The 13,295-nt window shown below is 42.1% G+C and overlaps 1 protein-coding gene across 19 annotated transcripts in view; it reads left to right on the top strand.

Annotated features, from left to right (window-relative positions):
* The window catches only part of AKAP7 (A-kinase anchoring protein 7), a 151,708-nt gene extending 150,180 nt beyond the window's left edge, over positions 1-1,528 (top strand). For 9 of the 19 annotated variants that reach the window (XM_070496246.1, XM_070496242.1, XM_044754565.2 and 6 more), the window contains one exon: positions 981-1,528. In XM_070496246.1, the coding sequence (XP_070352347.1) occupies positions 981-1,186 (206 nt within the window). In that variant the 3' untranslated portion in view covers positions 1,187-1,528. Of the gene's footprint in view, positions 1-108 lie in introns of all 19 variants that reach the window. The other 10 variants (XM_044754561.2, XM_044754566.2, XM_070496249.1 and 7 more) reach the window with 4 other exon arrangements.
* Positions 1,529-13,295: the final 11,767 nt, after the last annotated feature.

The raw sequence follows: 13,295 nt of genomic DNA on the forward strand, positions 1-13,295 counted from the left end.
CTGAAGGACACTTGCTCATTTTAACTAACTAAACTAGCCGGCCTTTGCATGCTGGGTTTCCATGGCAATATGATCTCAGTGACCTCTCTTCTCTATTGTGGAATGTAGGTGATAAGAATGGAGGGGAGCCTGATGATGCTGAACTGGTAAGACTCAGTAAGAGGCTGGTGGAGAACGCGGTACTCAAGGCTGTCCAGCAGTATCTGGAAGAAACACAGAACAAAAACAAGCCAGGGGATGGGAGCTCTGTGAAAACGGAAGAGGCTGATAGGAATGGCACTGACAGTGACAACAACAAGAAATGAGACCCGAATGCAGGCAGGCCCCCACTGCTCCAGGAGAAGCGTCCCTGCCCGCCTCTGCTGAGTCAATGGACTAATTTGCATTGTGCTGTTTAAGTGTCTCTTGTCCAGTGTGTGGAGATTGCCTGCTACTTTCATGATCGATGTGTGTGCATTTCTGAAACAACAGAAGAGAAATGGAGAGCCGAGACTAGCAGAGGAAATTATTTGTGAAAGAACAGCCCAAGTTTCACTGGCCCTCAGCCATGGCCAAGGGAGAGGGGACTTTGGGTTGCCTCGTGGACTCAAATTAAAGGCCGTGGAAGGGGCCTTGCCGTAAATGGAATACTGCCATTTATATTACTCAGCAGGGCATTTGACTACTATATCTGAGGCCAAAACACACAGCTAACAAGTGCTAAATTTAAAATAATCACTGTTGAAATTATTGTCCATAGTGTTTCATGTTTGTCCTATGTTTGCTGTTGCTATGCAGTGATCTTTCTTTACAGTAAATTTGTTTCATGTAAATGATATATTTTTGGTGAAATGCAACCTTTTCTATAAAATGTGGGCAACATTTTCAAGGTTTCTTTTTAACTCTCTTTTGACCCTCTTTTGATACGTCAATGTGTCATATTTAATGTTCTTCATTGGCATTTCTATGTAAAATGTATTATATAATTTTTTTCCCCATAGGCAAGAAACCTATTGGAATCCTGGACTTACTTAATGAAGCTTTGCGTCGAGAAAGGATGAGATTGAAGTCCAAAGTGAAACAGATAAAGGAACTTTTACTGAAGCCTGAGACTCAGGCCAAAATTAGGAGGGAGCTTTTGGAAGGAAGATCCCTTAACAGCAGTGATCAAGGAAGTGACGTTGATTTCAGTACAGCTTTGGCATGAGCTCTGCATTGCTATCATGGTTCCATAGTTTATGAAATCTTTTCAGTTTATTAAATAGCTCTTTGGTAAATACCAAAGGAGTTTTCTGATAGTGTCTGCAGAGCAGCAAACCAACATCTGGTAAGGAATTAACAATTTCTTGACAAAGAAGACTGATTCTGCCCTGTTATTTTTTAAGCTAAATTTGTGTTTTGGAATGTTTGTTTCTGTAATATCAAGAGTTGATTTATAGAAAGGACTTCTTAATTAGCTGTTGTGAGATGTTCTTTGGGTCCTGCATATAAAATATACAGACTGTGAAAAATAATTTACAGATAAAAAGATACAGTATTTTAAAGATCACTTGCCTCTTGTTGACATGATTTTTTTTGTTATTAAATCAAAAGAAGCATTGTCCACATGTGTCTATATCTTGAGTTACTTTTAATGGGAATTTGAATGTTTCTTGAATCTAGTACTTGAATGAAAATTTATAAATGTAATTATTGCAATCACTGGTTAAGAATGTTTTATAATATCTGTATGTATTATTTTTTAATGATCAAAATGTAGTTTGCTTTTTCATTTCTTAATGAATAAATGTTTAGGATTTTTACTTTCTACTTTTCTGAAGATAAGCCCCAGGTCTTACCATGTTCCTTATAATCTGAATTTGTTTGCACTGGTTCATTTTTAAATAAAATTCTTGAAAAATTTCCCCCCACGTAATAATCATTGGTAACAGCTTTCTCTATAGTCATTTGTAAAATTGCTGCTACCAAGAGATCATGATGGAGGGGAAATTATTGGAAATCAAATATGTAGTCATTTCAAATATAAAATCCAGTTTATTCATGGATTTTAACTATTTTTTCACTGGGTAAATTATACTACATTTATTTATAAGTGAGTTTATGCATTTTCATGCCTCTTAATAAACGTATTGTTTTCCCTTGTTGCCTTTGCTCATTTTCTTCCTGGCTCTTCGAAGTTGTTGGTTCTGTGTTGGTGTAATGACGTCATGAACAAGAGCTCTGGGAGTGTCAGTGTTTCTTCACCTTTCTGTTCTCATCCTTCAAGCTAACTTAGCACAGTTGTCAGAGCACCTTCAACTTTAGATTTTTAAATCACTTCACATCAGTCAGCTTCACAGAGAATTAACAATAGAACATTAAATGCAAAGAAGATCTAGAGAGCATCTCATGAACTGCTAGTCTTGTGTCGCTGAAGTGGCGACGTGGCAGAGATGAAAGGAGCAGGTCCATCCAGATGCACAGACCCTGGCGCTGCTCAGATGGAGCCCCTTTCAGGGGTGGAGGGCTCCACTGTCTGCAGACACCTTCCTTATGGAAACCCTAAGGGAGGAGGCAAGGATATTTGGGGGCTTGCCTTGTTTTTCAAATGAGGACACAGACTCACGGAGTTTGAGTGCCTTATCCACAGTGCTGTTGGGGAACTGGACCTGAACTACGCCCCAGGCTCCGTCTCAAAGTTCCAGGGCTGTTTTCACTCTCCTAAAATTGAAGCTAACCATTTTTCAGGAGAATAGCACTTCTCAGCATATGGCTATAAATATCTTTATCCTTAAGGAGCTCTTCCTGGAGGATGCTCTTTGAAAGGCTAAGACAGTATCCTTTCTGCAGTCTGGGGTTACATGTCTTACTGTTACTTTAGTTCATCGTAGCTTCCATTTGTTAAACACCTGGCTGTCTGCCAGATGTTTGGGCTCATTGTTGCATTTCTTCCTTTCAGTGACCCTGTTAGGAAGTTACTAGTACTCTTCTACACATAGGAAACTGGGGCTCTACATGGCTAAATGGCTATAAAGCGAAATGACTGTAAAGCTAAAAAAAAGGTAGGCGTAAGTTTAAACTTGGGTCTGTTCTACTTCAAAGCCACACCCTTTCCACAAAGCAACACTTCCTCTCTCTACCAAGTACAAGACAATACGGTTCACAAGTTGAGGATGTGTAACAAGCTGCTCCCTCGCAATCCTGGAGTTCTGTGAACATACATGAGAGCGGTCAGCTAAGGCGATGGGACTGGGAAAAAAAACCCAGATAGTGAATTTAGGGATTAAAGATTCTAATCCTTATCAATGAAATCTTCATTTAAGCAGGTTTATTTATGGGAACTATATGATAGCACAAATTTTCTTCATGGTTCCATTTCAAAAATCTAAGAAGACATTAATTTGCAAAAATCAAAGTTTGGGATCTGAAATATTCAAAATGACTTTTCCCTCATTAATCGGAGTCACAGAACAATTGCTTCTTGGGTCACATGGCCAGAACATGTTGTCCTAAATTGGTACTGCGTGTTATGTAGCCTTGTCTTTTGACAGGAAGCTCTGCATGGTTGGTGAAAGAGCATTGGTCCAGGAGGTGGAGTGGCTTCCAGACCTGGGTCCACCACTGACAAGTCATCTTTTGGAGACCAATTCACTTTTCTGGGCCTCAGGTGCCAATCTATAATTTGAAATAGTTTGGCCAGCTGATTTGGCCAGGTAATTTCCTAGGATGCTAGACTCTTTGTGACTATATGACAATGCTATGCATACTGATCCAACCATCTCAGCTATCTACCCATGTGGGAGGCCTTCTTGATTGGGCCACTCTGGTGCAACTGTTGGCAGAAAGAGGCTTAGAATTCAAGAAGACTTTGCATTCTGTTTCACTTGTGTTGGCTGTCAACTTTAGGAGGGAAACCCCAGTGGCACGTATTCACATTTATAGCCTCATTCCAACATTTCCAGTGACTGGAAAAATAGTAGATCCTATATAAATATTTTAAGGGATGTCAAAAAGGTAATATTTTCAAGAGCAGGACAAGATTCTGTCAGCTTCGAACTTGGTCTCATTTGTAGAATCAGATTACTATTGCATTAATCTACTTCTCCGTCTAGACTAACTACAGACCTTCGAGATAATCTAGATTTGTATCTGGAGCATACTTAAGATTCAAAGTGTTCACTCTAAAATCCCAAATGTGCCTCCGCTCAGTCATTCTAGCAGCCATATATTCCGATGAGAAGGTAATTAACGCAGTTTTGACTTCATATTCTAGACGTTATTTCAGACATGACCAATAAGACGTGTTTGCACCTTTGCAGTGGGTCTCCGATGCATAAACCAGCTACCATATATGGAACAAAGTAAGAATTTATTTCATCATAGAATCAAAGTCAACAAACCTATAGTATTTCCAAACATAAATTGATGAATGGATAATCTGTCATCATCCGTTATTTTCATTACTTTCAAATCTCATCTAAAATCATTTTATCTTTGAACAAATTGTAGGTGCATTCCTGAACTCCAATTTTTCCAGGTGGAAAGAATTCATATAAAAAAATAAATAAACCCAGTGTACTTAAAAACAAATGTTTCCTAGTCCCTGCATGAATTTGGTAGCAGCACTCATGCTAACAAGACAAACCCCTGGATTATTTCATTCATGGGAAAAATGAAGATTAGAGCAATTCACTCTGAGTCAGTGAATTTAAACTTCTGATACTAGCTACTGCACTTCTTTCCTGGATCACTGTTTTGGGGATAATAGGCTTGTTTATCTTAAGGTAATTTGAGAGCTGGAGGAAGGTGCTGTTATCATCTCTAGTTTAATATCCTCAAAACCTCTTATTTGCATCCATAACTGATAAATTCAGGCAATTTGGGATGATTTTAAAATTCAAACTGCAGATTTATTCCTCTTTGTATTCTGTCGTTAATCTCTTATTGGAAGGCTGTGAAGTTCTGTTATAGCATCAAAGACAGGAACAACAAAACTGAGATATCAATTCATCGTGTCCAGTAAAGTTGCTTTCCCCATAGTGGTTCACATTGTTTCTGAAAAGCCACTATCTAATGACACTGCCCTGTATTTATGTGTTATATTCTGGGACATCTCCTTTCAGTCTTTCAACTCAAGCAGCTCTATGGTATATGGAGCGCTTCTTCTTAAAGAACCGGATAGCAGATTGGTACTACTCTTCAGATTACTCCCCACACTTCCTGCCCAAAACCGCTTGGGTACAATGTTGCCACTATTTTGTCTTTTAATCAAAGTGCGCTGTACTTTCTAATTTTTTTTTAACCACATATATGTTATCTTACCCATAGCAAAAAAATTTTTTTTTGCAAATGCTCCTGTGGGATACGTAAAGTTATAGGAGGTGAGAGGACAGAGAAATAAGAGTCTTATAGCGGGACGGGAATTACAGGGCTGAAAAAAGAAATAGAAGCGATGTGTATGTACCAATCCAAAAAATATCTGATATGGTAATTTAGGTAGAGAAAATAGAATGAATGTGCAACAGTGGGGAGAGACTAAGTATATCTTCTTAAGATCCTGGAAGGCAAGTTGGGAAGCTATTTTTAGCAGGTCCACGCTTCGGTAATGTCTGATGGAGGGGAGTGTGATGAGGGCTTTGGATGATTTTGTGGACATCTGTCACACTTAGTGACTGCCCAGCACCTTTTGAACACCGTTCCTACGTTTGGGGAGCTTCCTACCTTGTGAGCCCTGCTTCCCCAGAGTAGAGGCCCTGAGGTGGAGGCTGAGAACCCACGTCCTCAGCATCTTTGTCACTGGGGTTCAGACATGTGGCCTGGGTTCCACCAAGCAAAAGGGAGACCCTACGTGGAATCAGTCCATTCTTCGGGGATGGTGGAGAGATAGTGAGCTCTCAGAGACAGTTGTGGCAAAGGTGCTCTCTGGGGATCCCATAGGCTGTGTACTTAGTACACGCTGCAGAGCATAGGGAGTGGCCACAGGGTTCCCCTGGAGCAGCTGGCCATGTAAGGGGGCATTTTTCCTGCTACTTGGCAAACCAGCCTGATTCTCTGGATCTTCTGGAGATTCTGTGAGCTACTGAATATCCTTTACTGTAAAGTTCCTTTTCCACTTAAACTAGCTAAAGTTGATTCTGTTGTTTGCAACTAAAAATCCTGATGAATACGGGCTACACTCCACTAAATCAGTGTTTCAACACAAGGCATAATTGGCATTTTGAACTGGACACTTCTCTGTAGTGTGGGACGGTCCTGGGCATTGTAGGAAGTTACCATTCCTGGCCTCCAGGCACTAAATGCCAGTAGCAGACTCCAGTTATTGTGACAACTAAATATGCCCCACACATTTCCCAAACCCCCACCAGATGGGGGCAACATAACCCCCAGTTGGGGGGCACATTCTTAAATAGTGCTCTCTTAGCACATAACAGAGTTAATGCTCTTTCTTATCTCCATTCTATCAAAAGGTAATTTAGGTCTTAAAGAGGACGTGCTCCCTGGGGCTATTTATTTTTTAAAGATTTTATTTTTTTTCCTTTTTCTCCCCAAAGCCCCCCAGTACATAGTTGTATATTCTTCGTTGTGGGTCCTTCTAGTTGTGGCATGTGGGACGCTGCCTCAGCATGGTTTGATGAGTAGTGCCATGTCTGCACCCAGGATTCAAACCATCAAAACACTGGGCCGCCTGCAGCGGAGCGCGCGAACTTAACCACTCGGCCACGGGGCCAGCCCCGCTGGGGCTCGTCGCACACATTATCAGATAGAAATAGGAAGATGAAACCACCTGTGTATTTTATGTGACATGGATCCAAACACTTAGTTACAACACGTGGAAAATGGCTGAATGGACCAATCGCGATGGTAGTTGTGAATTTTCTTGGTTTATTGATTCTTTGGGCAGACTTAGAGATTGAAAACAGATGACCTTCAAATTCTAAAACAATATGACATAATTAACATTATTATTGGGTAATATAATAACAGGGTTATTTCTTGGTCATTTCTTTAAAACATAAGTTAAATATTTCACATTATATGCTTAAGATAGAAAGCTTATGATAAACAGATATAGAGATATTTTAATATAAGAAATATTAGCAATATGTTAGAAATATAGAAGTGTTTTAATATAAGAAAAATATTCATTTTCCCTGAGAGGCATAGTAGAAAGATTTCAGCTGGAGAAATAGGAAAGACCTATTCCTGTAGGGCTCTACTGACACCTGGAGAAAGATGGCTTCCTGAGTTCAGTGACACACATGGAAATACAGAGAAAAGTTCAATGGAGTGTTCAGATGAAAGAAAATTGAAAAATAGAAGAAAATGAGCATGTCACGTTCACTGTAGATTGTGGATGGTTCGGAATTTATGTTTTAAGAGAAATGACCAGTCCTTAATGCATCCAGAATGTCTATCCTCCATGCTCATGCTAAATGAATGTTACAGTTTGTTGCTTACCATAATGAAGTGTTAAAAAAAAATCATTAAATATCCTAGACCTAACTAGAAGGAAATGGTGTAAATGAGGATGTTTAGGCTTGGGGTAGATTGGAATATTGTTTCCAATTCCCTTCCTGTATCCTTTTCCGTATGACTTTATGTTAATGCTACCAAAGGCAGAGTATATTTCTCTGTCCTATTGATGGTGTGCTGGCCACGTGACTTGTGTTGGCCGGTGGGATGCATGTGGATGTGAAGCAAGAAAATGCTTCAAGTTTGGAGACGTGGAGCAGAGCTGAACCAAACCTGCAGCCCGGAGCCAACCCTAGCCACGTGCAATTGTGACCGGCAGACCTGCCCCCACAGACATTTAAGTGAGAGATAAGTGCTCATTGTTCTCTGCCACCTGGGTTTTGGTTATACAGCATTATGTGGCAACAGCTGACTAGTGTGGGACCTACAAGACAAACTGAAACACAGCAGCAAACTTGAGCCAATTTGCACTTAAAAAAGAAACACCGTGGTATCCAGGAGGATGTACCATTTTGGGTGATATGAATCCACATCATATAATTTAGTTTAGTATTACACAGTTTAGTATTTTTGTTTTTAAATAATATACACAATATTTGTTTATCTATGTATATAAAATGTTAACAGTGATGAGTTCTGAGATTGGGATTACAAGTGAGCGTACTTGCTAATTTGTGCATTTTAGTATTTTCAAAATGTCATATAATAAACATTTATTCTTATAAATCAAATCTGAAATGATGCTTTAAAATAAAAAACTAAACTGTTCAGATATCAGACAACTCACTGTGTTGCACCCAGAACGAAGTATAGCACAAACATTGCAGTACTCTAGGGCCCATTCATTCATTCATTTATTCATTTATTGACATTTCCTATTAGCCAGATACTGGGCTGTGTGCTCAGTATGTAAAACACCCATCTGATGGGATGATACACAGCACATTGATATAGGTGAATTCATTCCTTTCTCTATAATCTCTGTTTTCCCCATCACTCACCTCATTTCAATAAGACCTTGTCTTTGGTGGGAGGCCACAACCAAAATAGAAAGAGAAGCAGAGGAGGCTGATTCTCAGATTCTTGGCTTTTGAGCTCCCAATGGTCCCATTCATGATATAAACCATAGGTCCGGCAACGTACCAGGATATTGGAACCGGGCTCTGTCTACTGTTGTTTCTACTGGGGCACCAGGAAGCTAGATAAAGAAAATCGATGTGTGTGTAGGACAGACCCTTTCCCATAGTCACATGTATCATGGGAGTGATGCCCAGACCCCTCAGTGAGGTCGTGAACACGAGGAAGAGATAAGAAAGAATTGTGTGAGGGTGACATATTTGGAGCAAGCTGTGCTTTCTATCTTGTGCTTTCCTTCTGCTGAGAACTGCAAGGACTTCCAGCAGGAATGACTCCAGCCAAAATACCTGCACTAAGGGGCTTGACCAGACTCCACTATGGCTTCCAGCAGCCGAGGGTTCTGTCTGATATGACCTAGCTGCCCTTGAGTTCCTGTCTGGAAAAGGTCAAGGCTGCCAAAAGAATTTTAGTATTTGTTCCAGCCAACACCTGATGACAGCTCCCTGACCTCCCTCTCTTAGAGCGTTTACTGAGAAAAGCTTACAACTGTAAATCCTCCCTCCGTCCCTTTGAGAAATAGATGTATTACCTACAGCCCAGGAGTGTCTTTCTCAAGGACCTGAAAGCCGTTCCTTGGAAATGTAACCATCAGGGAGGAAAGGGCCTCTGTCTCCTTCCCTCTTTGAGAGGGTAGAATCTAACTTCCATGGGGCCAGTTAGCAGACACAGAATTTACACTGACCCACTGTCTTAGCGGCTCTTTGCAATTTTTTACCTCCCTGACTCTGCTCAAGCCCCTGCTTGCTCCGCCTCCCACTCCCTCATTCTCCGGTTCACACACCCAGTTACCTCCGTGCAAATCTGGCTGGAGCTCAGCTCTCTCCCTGCGGCAGCAGCTACTGCATAAGACCTCTGCTTACTGCTTTCTGTCCAGCTTTGTTTCTCTGTGACACTGCCCCTTCACCTTGGGCTACCTTTGGTTGCGGACACAGAGGATGAAGCCTCAGCATCTGAGACCACCACACCTGCTGTGGCTGCTATGGCTCCCTCCTGGGAAATAAATCCAGAGTGAGTGTGGACTCGCTCCTCAGCGGGTGCTGCTGCTGGGGACCGGCCTGCAGGCTCAGGGTGCCCGACTGCTCCCTGTGGGGGCTTGCTGTGGGGCTGGAAAGCAGAGGGAAGGCCTCACCAGGAGTGGGCAAGGAGCACGGGGCCCTGGGAGCAGAGCTGCATCCTCTGGGGTCAAGGGCTGGACTTAGCAGGAATCCCTGAGGAGCCCACAAAGAAAGGGGAAACTTCCATCACCTGTTTTCTCACTCAGAAATGCTGGCTTGAAACAAGTGTTGGGTCCTGAGAGCATGAAGCCACCCAGCCAAGGAAGCAGTGTTTTCTCCCCTTCTGGGTCCTCCCTGCCGGAGCTTCTGCTGTTACAGGGAGTGAAAGAGCAGTGAGGGCTTCAAGGCGGAGGTGAGGTGGGAGGACAAGGAGGGAGGACCACACCTCCTTCCCCACTCCAGGCCTTGAGCCCCCATGCCCCAAGCAGGGGCCAGGAGAAGAGTCACCGCCTGGTCAGTGGAGTTTGTTGCCAGGACTGGACATTCTGATGACAGAAAAGAGATGGTGTGTATTACTTAAAGTGACTGTGAGAATATATACAATACAAAAGGGAAAAAAAAATCCGAGGGACTGCTGGGAATTTTATCTGGGGAAGGGTAAGATTTCCCGCGCTGAATACAGTTTAAAGGGATGGGAAACAAAAACAAAGCTGTATTTGGATAATGTCACCAGTCCTGTTGGTTCAACAAACTGATCACAGCAAGATGACTTACTGAGTCCGGCTCCCCTCCCCTCAGCCCAGTGCAAGTGCCCAGAGTGGCAAACGTAGAGGTGGGGAGGGGGGGACACAGTGGATACTGAGGAGGGGCGTAGGCAGGGCTGTGTCCTCCATGTCTCCCCTGTCTGTCTCTGGTTGGGGTGACACAGATCTCTCCTCTATTTAAGTTTGGGGAATCTGAGAGTAGAGCCATCCTTTGTGCCATTTCTGGTGGAAGTGCCAGAGAGGTGGCCAGCCTAGGACAGAATTGACCCTTGGCTGCTGTCCTGAAGGTCATCTGTGAGAGTAGAAACGGTGGTGGGGCTCGTTCGGGCTTGAGGAGGCACAAGAGAGCCTGTGCCCTGCGGCCTGCTGAGTTTCCCGAGGACCCAGAGCGCCATGGGGAGGTCTTGACCAATCCCAGAATGGACAAAAAACAGCTCACAGGAAAAGATATAAATTAGCCAAAATTATGTATCATACACAAAGATATGGACCTCACTAATAATTAAATAAAACAAATTAAAACAAAAGTGAGGTATCTTTTTTCTTACCCTATCAGAGAGTAAAGATTTAAGTAAAAATTTTAAAGTTTGATAATATATGAGGTTGGTGAAGTTGTGCGAACCAGGAACTCTTGCATCCTTTCGGTAGGAATATAAATTGATACAACATTTTGGGAGGACTATTTGGTGAAATTTATGAAGACAAATAAACTGAAAGTATTGACCCAGCAATTAATTCCACTTCAAGAATTTTTCTATAATTATATTCGCATGTGTTTGCAAACACGCAAGGACAAGCATGTTTACTGCACCATAGCTTATGATGGCAACGATAACAACAAAAGAAAACAACTGAAGCTCCGTCAATAAAGGTCTGATTAATAAGTCATCGTCCATATCAATTATGCCAATGTTAAAAGTTATCAAGTGGATACAGTTATTTTGCAATATAAAGAGCAGTAAGTAGGGGCCAGCCCTGTGGCTGAGTGGTTAAGTACACGTGCTCCGCTTCGGCAGCCCAGGGTTTCACTGGTTCAGATCCCGGGTGCAGACATGGCACCGCTCATCAGGCCACATTGAGGCTGTGTGCCACATGGCACAACCAGAGGCACTCACATCTGGAATATACAACTATGTGCTGGGGGGCTTTTGGGAGAAGAAGAAGAAGAAGAAGAAGAAGAAGAAGAAAAAAGAAGATTGGCAACAGGTAGCTCAGGTGCCAATCTTTAAAAAGAAAAAAAGAGCAGTAAGCATATTAAGCAAAATGCAAAGCACAGGCCAATATGAATAATGTGTGCCTGTTCAGAAGTATGTTTTGCAAAGGTGTGTGTGGAAAGCATGTATACACAGGGGAAATTCTGGAAGGATACCCAAGAAATCATTGAAGATGCTTCCTTTGGAGAGTATGACTAAGGTTCTGGAAGAATATTGATATGTCAGTGTACACTGGGAGATGTAAGCAACATTTAGACTAAGGGACTCAGCCAATGTCAGAGACTAAGAAACTGGAAGGCAGAAGACAGAACAGGGAAGCCTTCAAGAAAAGTTCTGAGTCTCTGAAGCAGGGGATCAATGGAGTCACCGTGACGGACAAAAACAACACAGCAGGCGGTGGAGGGCAACTAGGAAGAGGGAGGAACGCACTGCTCTCAAGGGCAGAGACACAAATATTAAGCTTGAAGAGCGAGTTATGGAAGGAGTCCAGAGATCCTTAGTGAGAGGAGAGCTTCTCCCCTAGGGTTTACCTCAGGGATTTGCTATTAATACAGGATTCACAGGACTGGGCTCCAGTGCCCAGAAACAGCAAAGCAGAAAATGCTCACCCCTGGTAACTATAGTCACCATGCTGTCCGTTAGATCCTCAGAATCTACTCAGCTTGCAACTGAAAGCGCGCACCCTTTGACCTACCTACATCTTCCCACTTCCCCCTCCCCCAGCCCCTGGCAACCACCATTCTATTCTCCATTTCTACGAAATAGGTTTTTAAAAAATAGAGAGATTCCGTCTATAAGTGATACCACAGCGCATTTGTCTTTGTCTGGCTCATTTCGCTTAGCATAATGTCCTCCAAGTTCAAGTCACGGCATCGATACCCAGTTACAGGACAAACTGTTTCTCAAAAGTATACAAATAGTAAAATTTCCTTACAATTTCTGCTTATTCTTTTAAAGAAGGAAGAGAGAAGGAAAAATTAAGGGAATTTGTGGTGAGGCATATCTTTGGTATAAGATAAAAATATCCTGTTCTTTACGTATCTTGCTCACTATGTATCTTGCTAGCTGTGTATTTAAAAACCGTGGCCCAAAAGCTAGAGAAACAAAGTCAAAGTCAGGAAAGTGGGAAAAGTGGATGCTTCACACCAACCATTAATTACTCTAGTTTGAGTTCTCTTACTTAGGCCAGAGGCTTAGGAAGCATAGCTGACACTGAAATAACAACGCCGTAATGATGCTGGAAATAGTAATGCTGTAATAATGTTCTAATGATGCTGAAGAAACAATGCAATAATGAAGCTGATTAAGACTGTATATGAGATGCTGAAAATCCAGCGTCATTATAGCAAGGAAAATCTCATTGTTGTATTGGTACAAAACAGGCACTCAAGTAATTTATAAACCAATTAAAAAATTTCTACACAGCAAAATTCACTTTCTTAGTGTACAGTTTTATGAGTTTTTACACATGCGTGTATTCCTATAACCACCACCACACACAAGATACAGAATAATTTTAATATCCCAAAGAATACCTTCAAGCTTCCCTTTGTATCCAGACTCTCCCTCCACCCTGGACCCCTAACCACTTATCTGCTGTCTGTTCCTATATTTTTGCTCTTTCCAAAATGTCACATAGGGACTGGCCCCGTGGCCGAGTGGTTAAGTTCGCGCGCTCCGCTGCAGGCGGCCCAGTGTTTCCTTTGGTTCGAATCCTGGGCGCTGACATGGCACTGCTCATCAGACCACGCTGA

This window comes from Equus asinus, chromosome 24 (assembly GCF_041296235.1).
Source record: "Equus asinus isolate D_3611 breed Donkey chromosome 24, EquAss-T2T_v2, whole genome shotgun sequence".
NCBI classification, from domain to species: domain Eukaryota; kingdom Metazoa; phylum Chordata; class Mammalia; order Perissodactyla; family Equidae; genus Equus; species Equus asinus.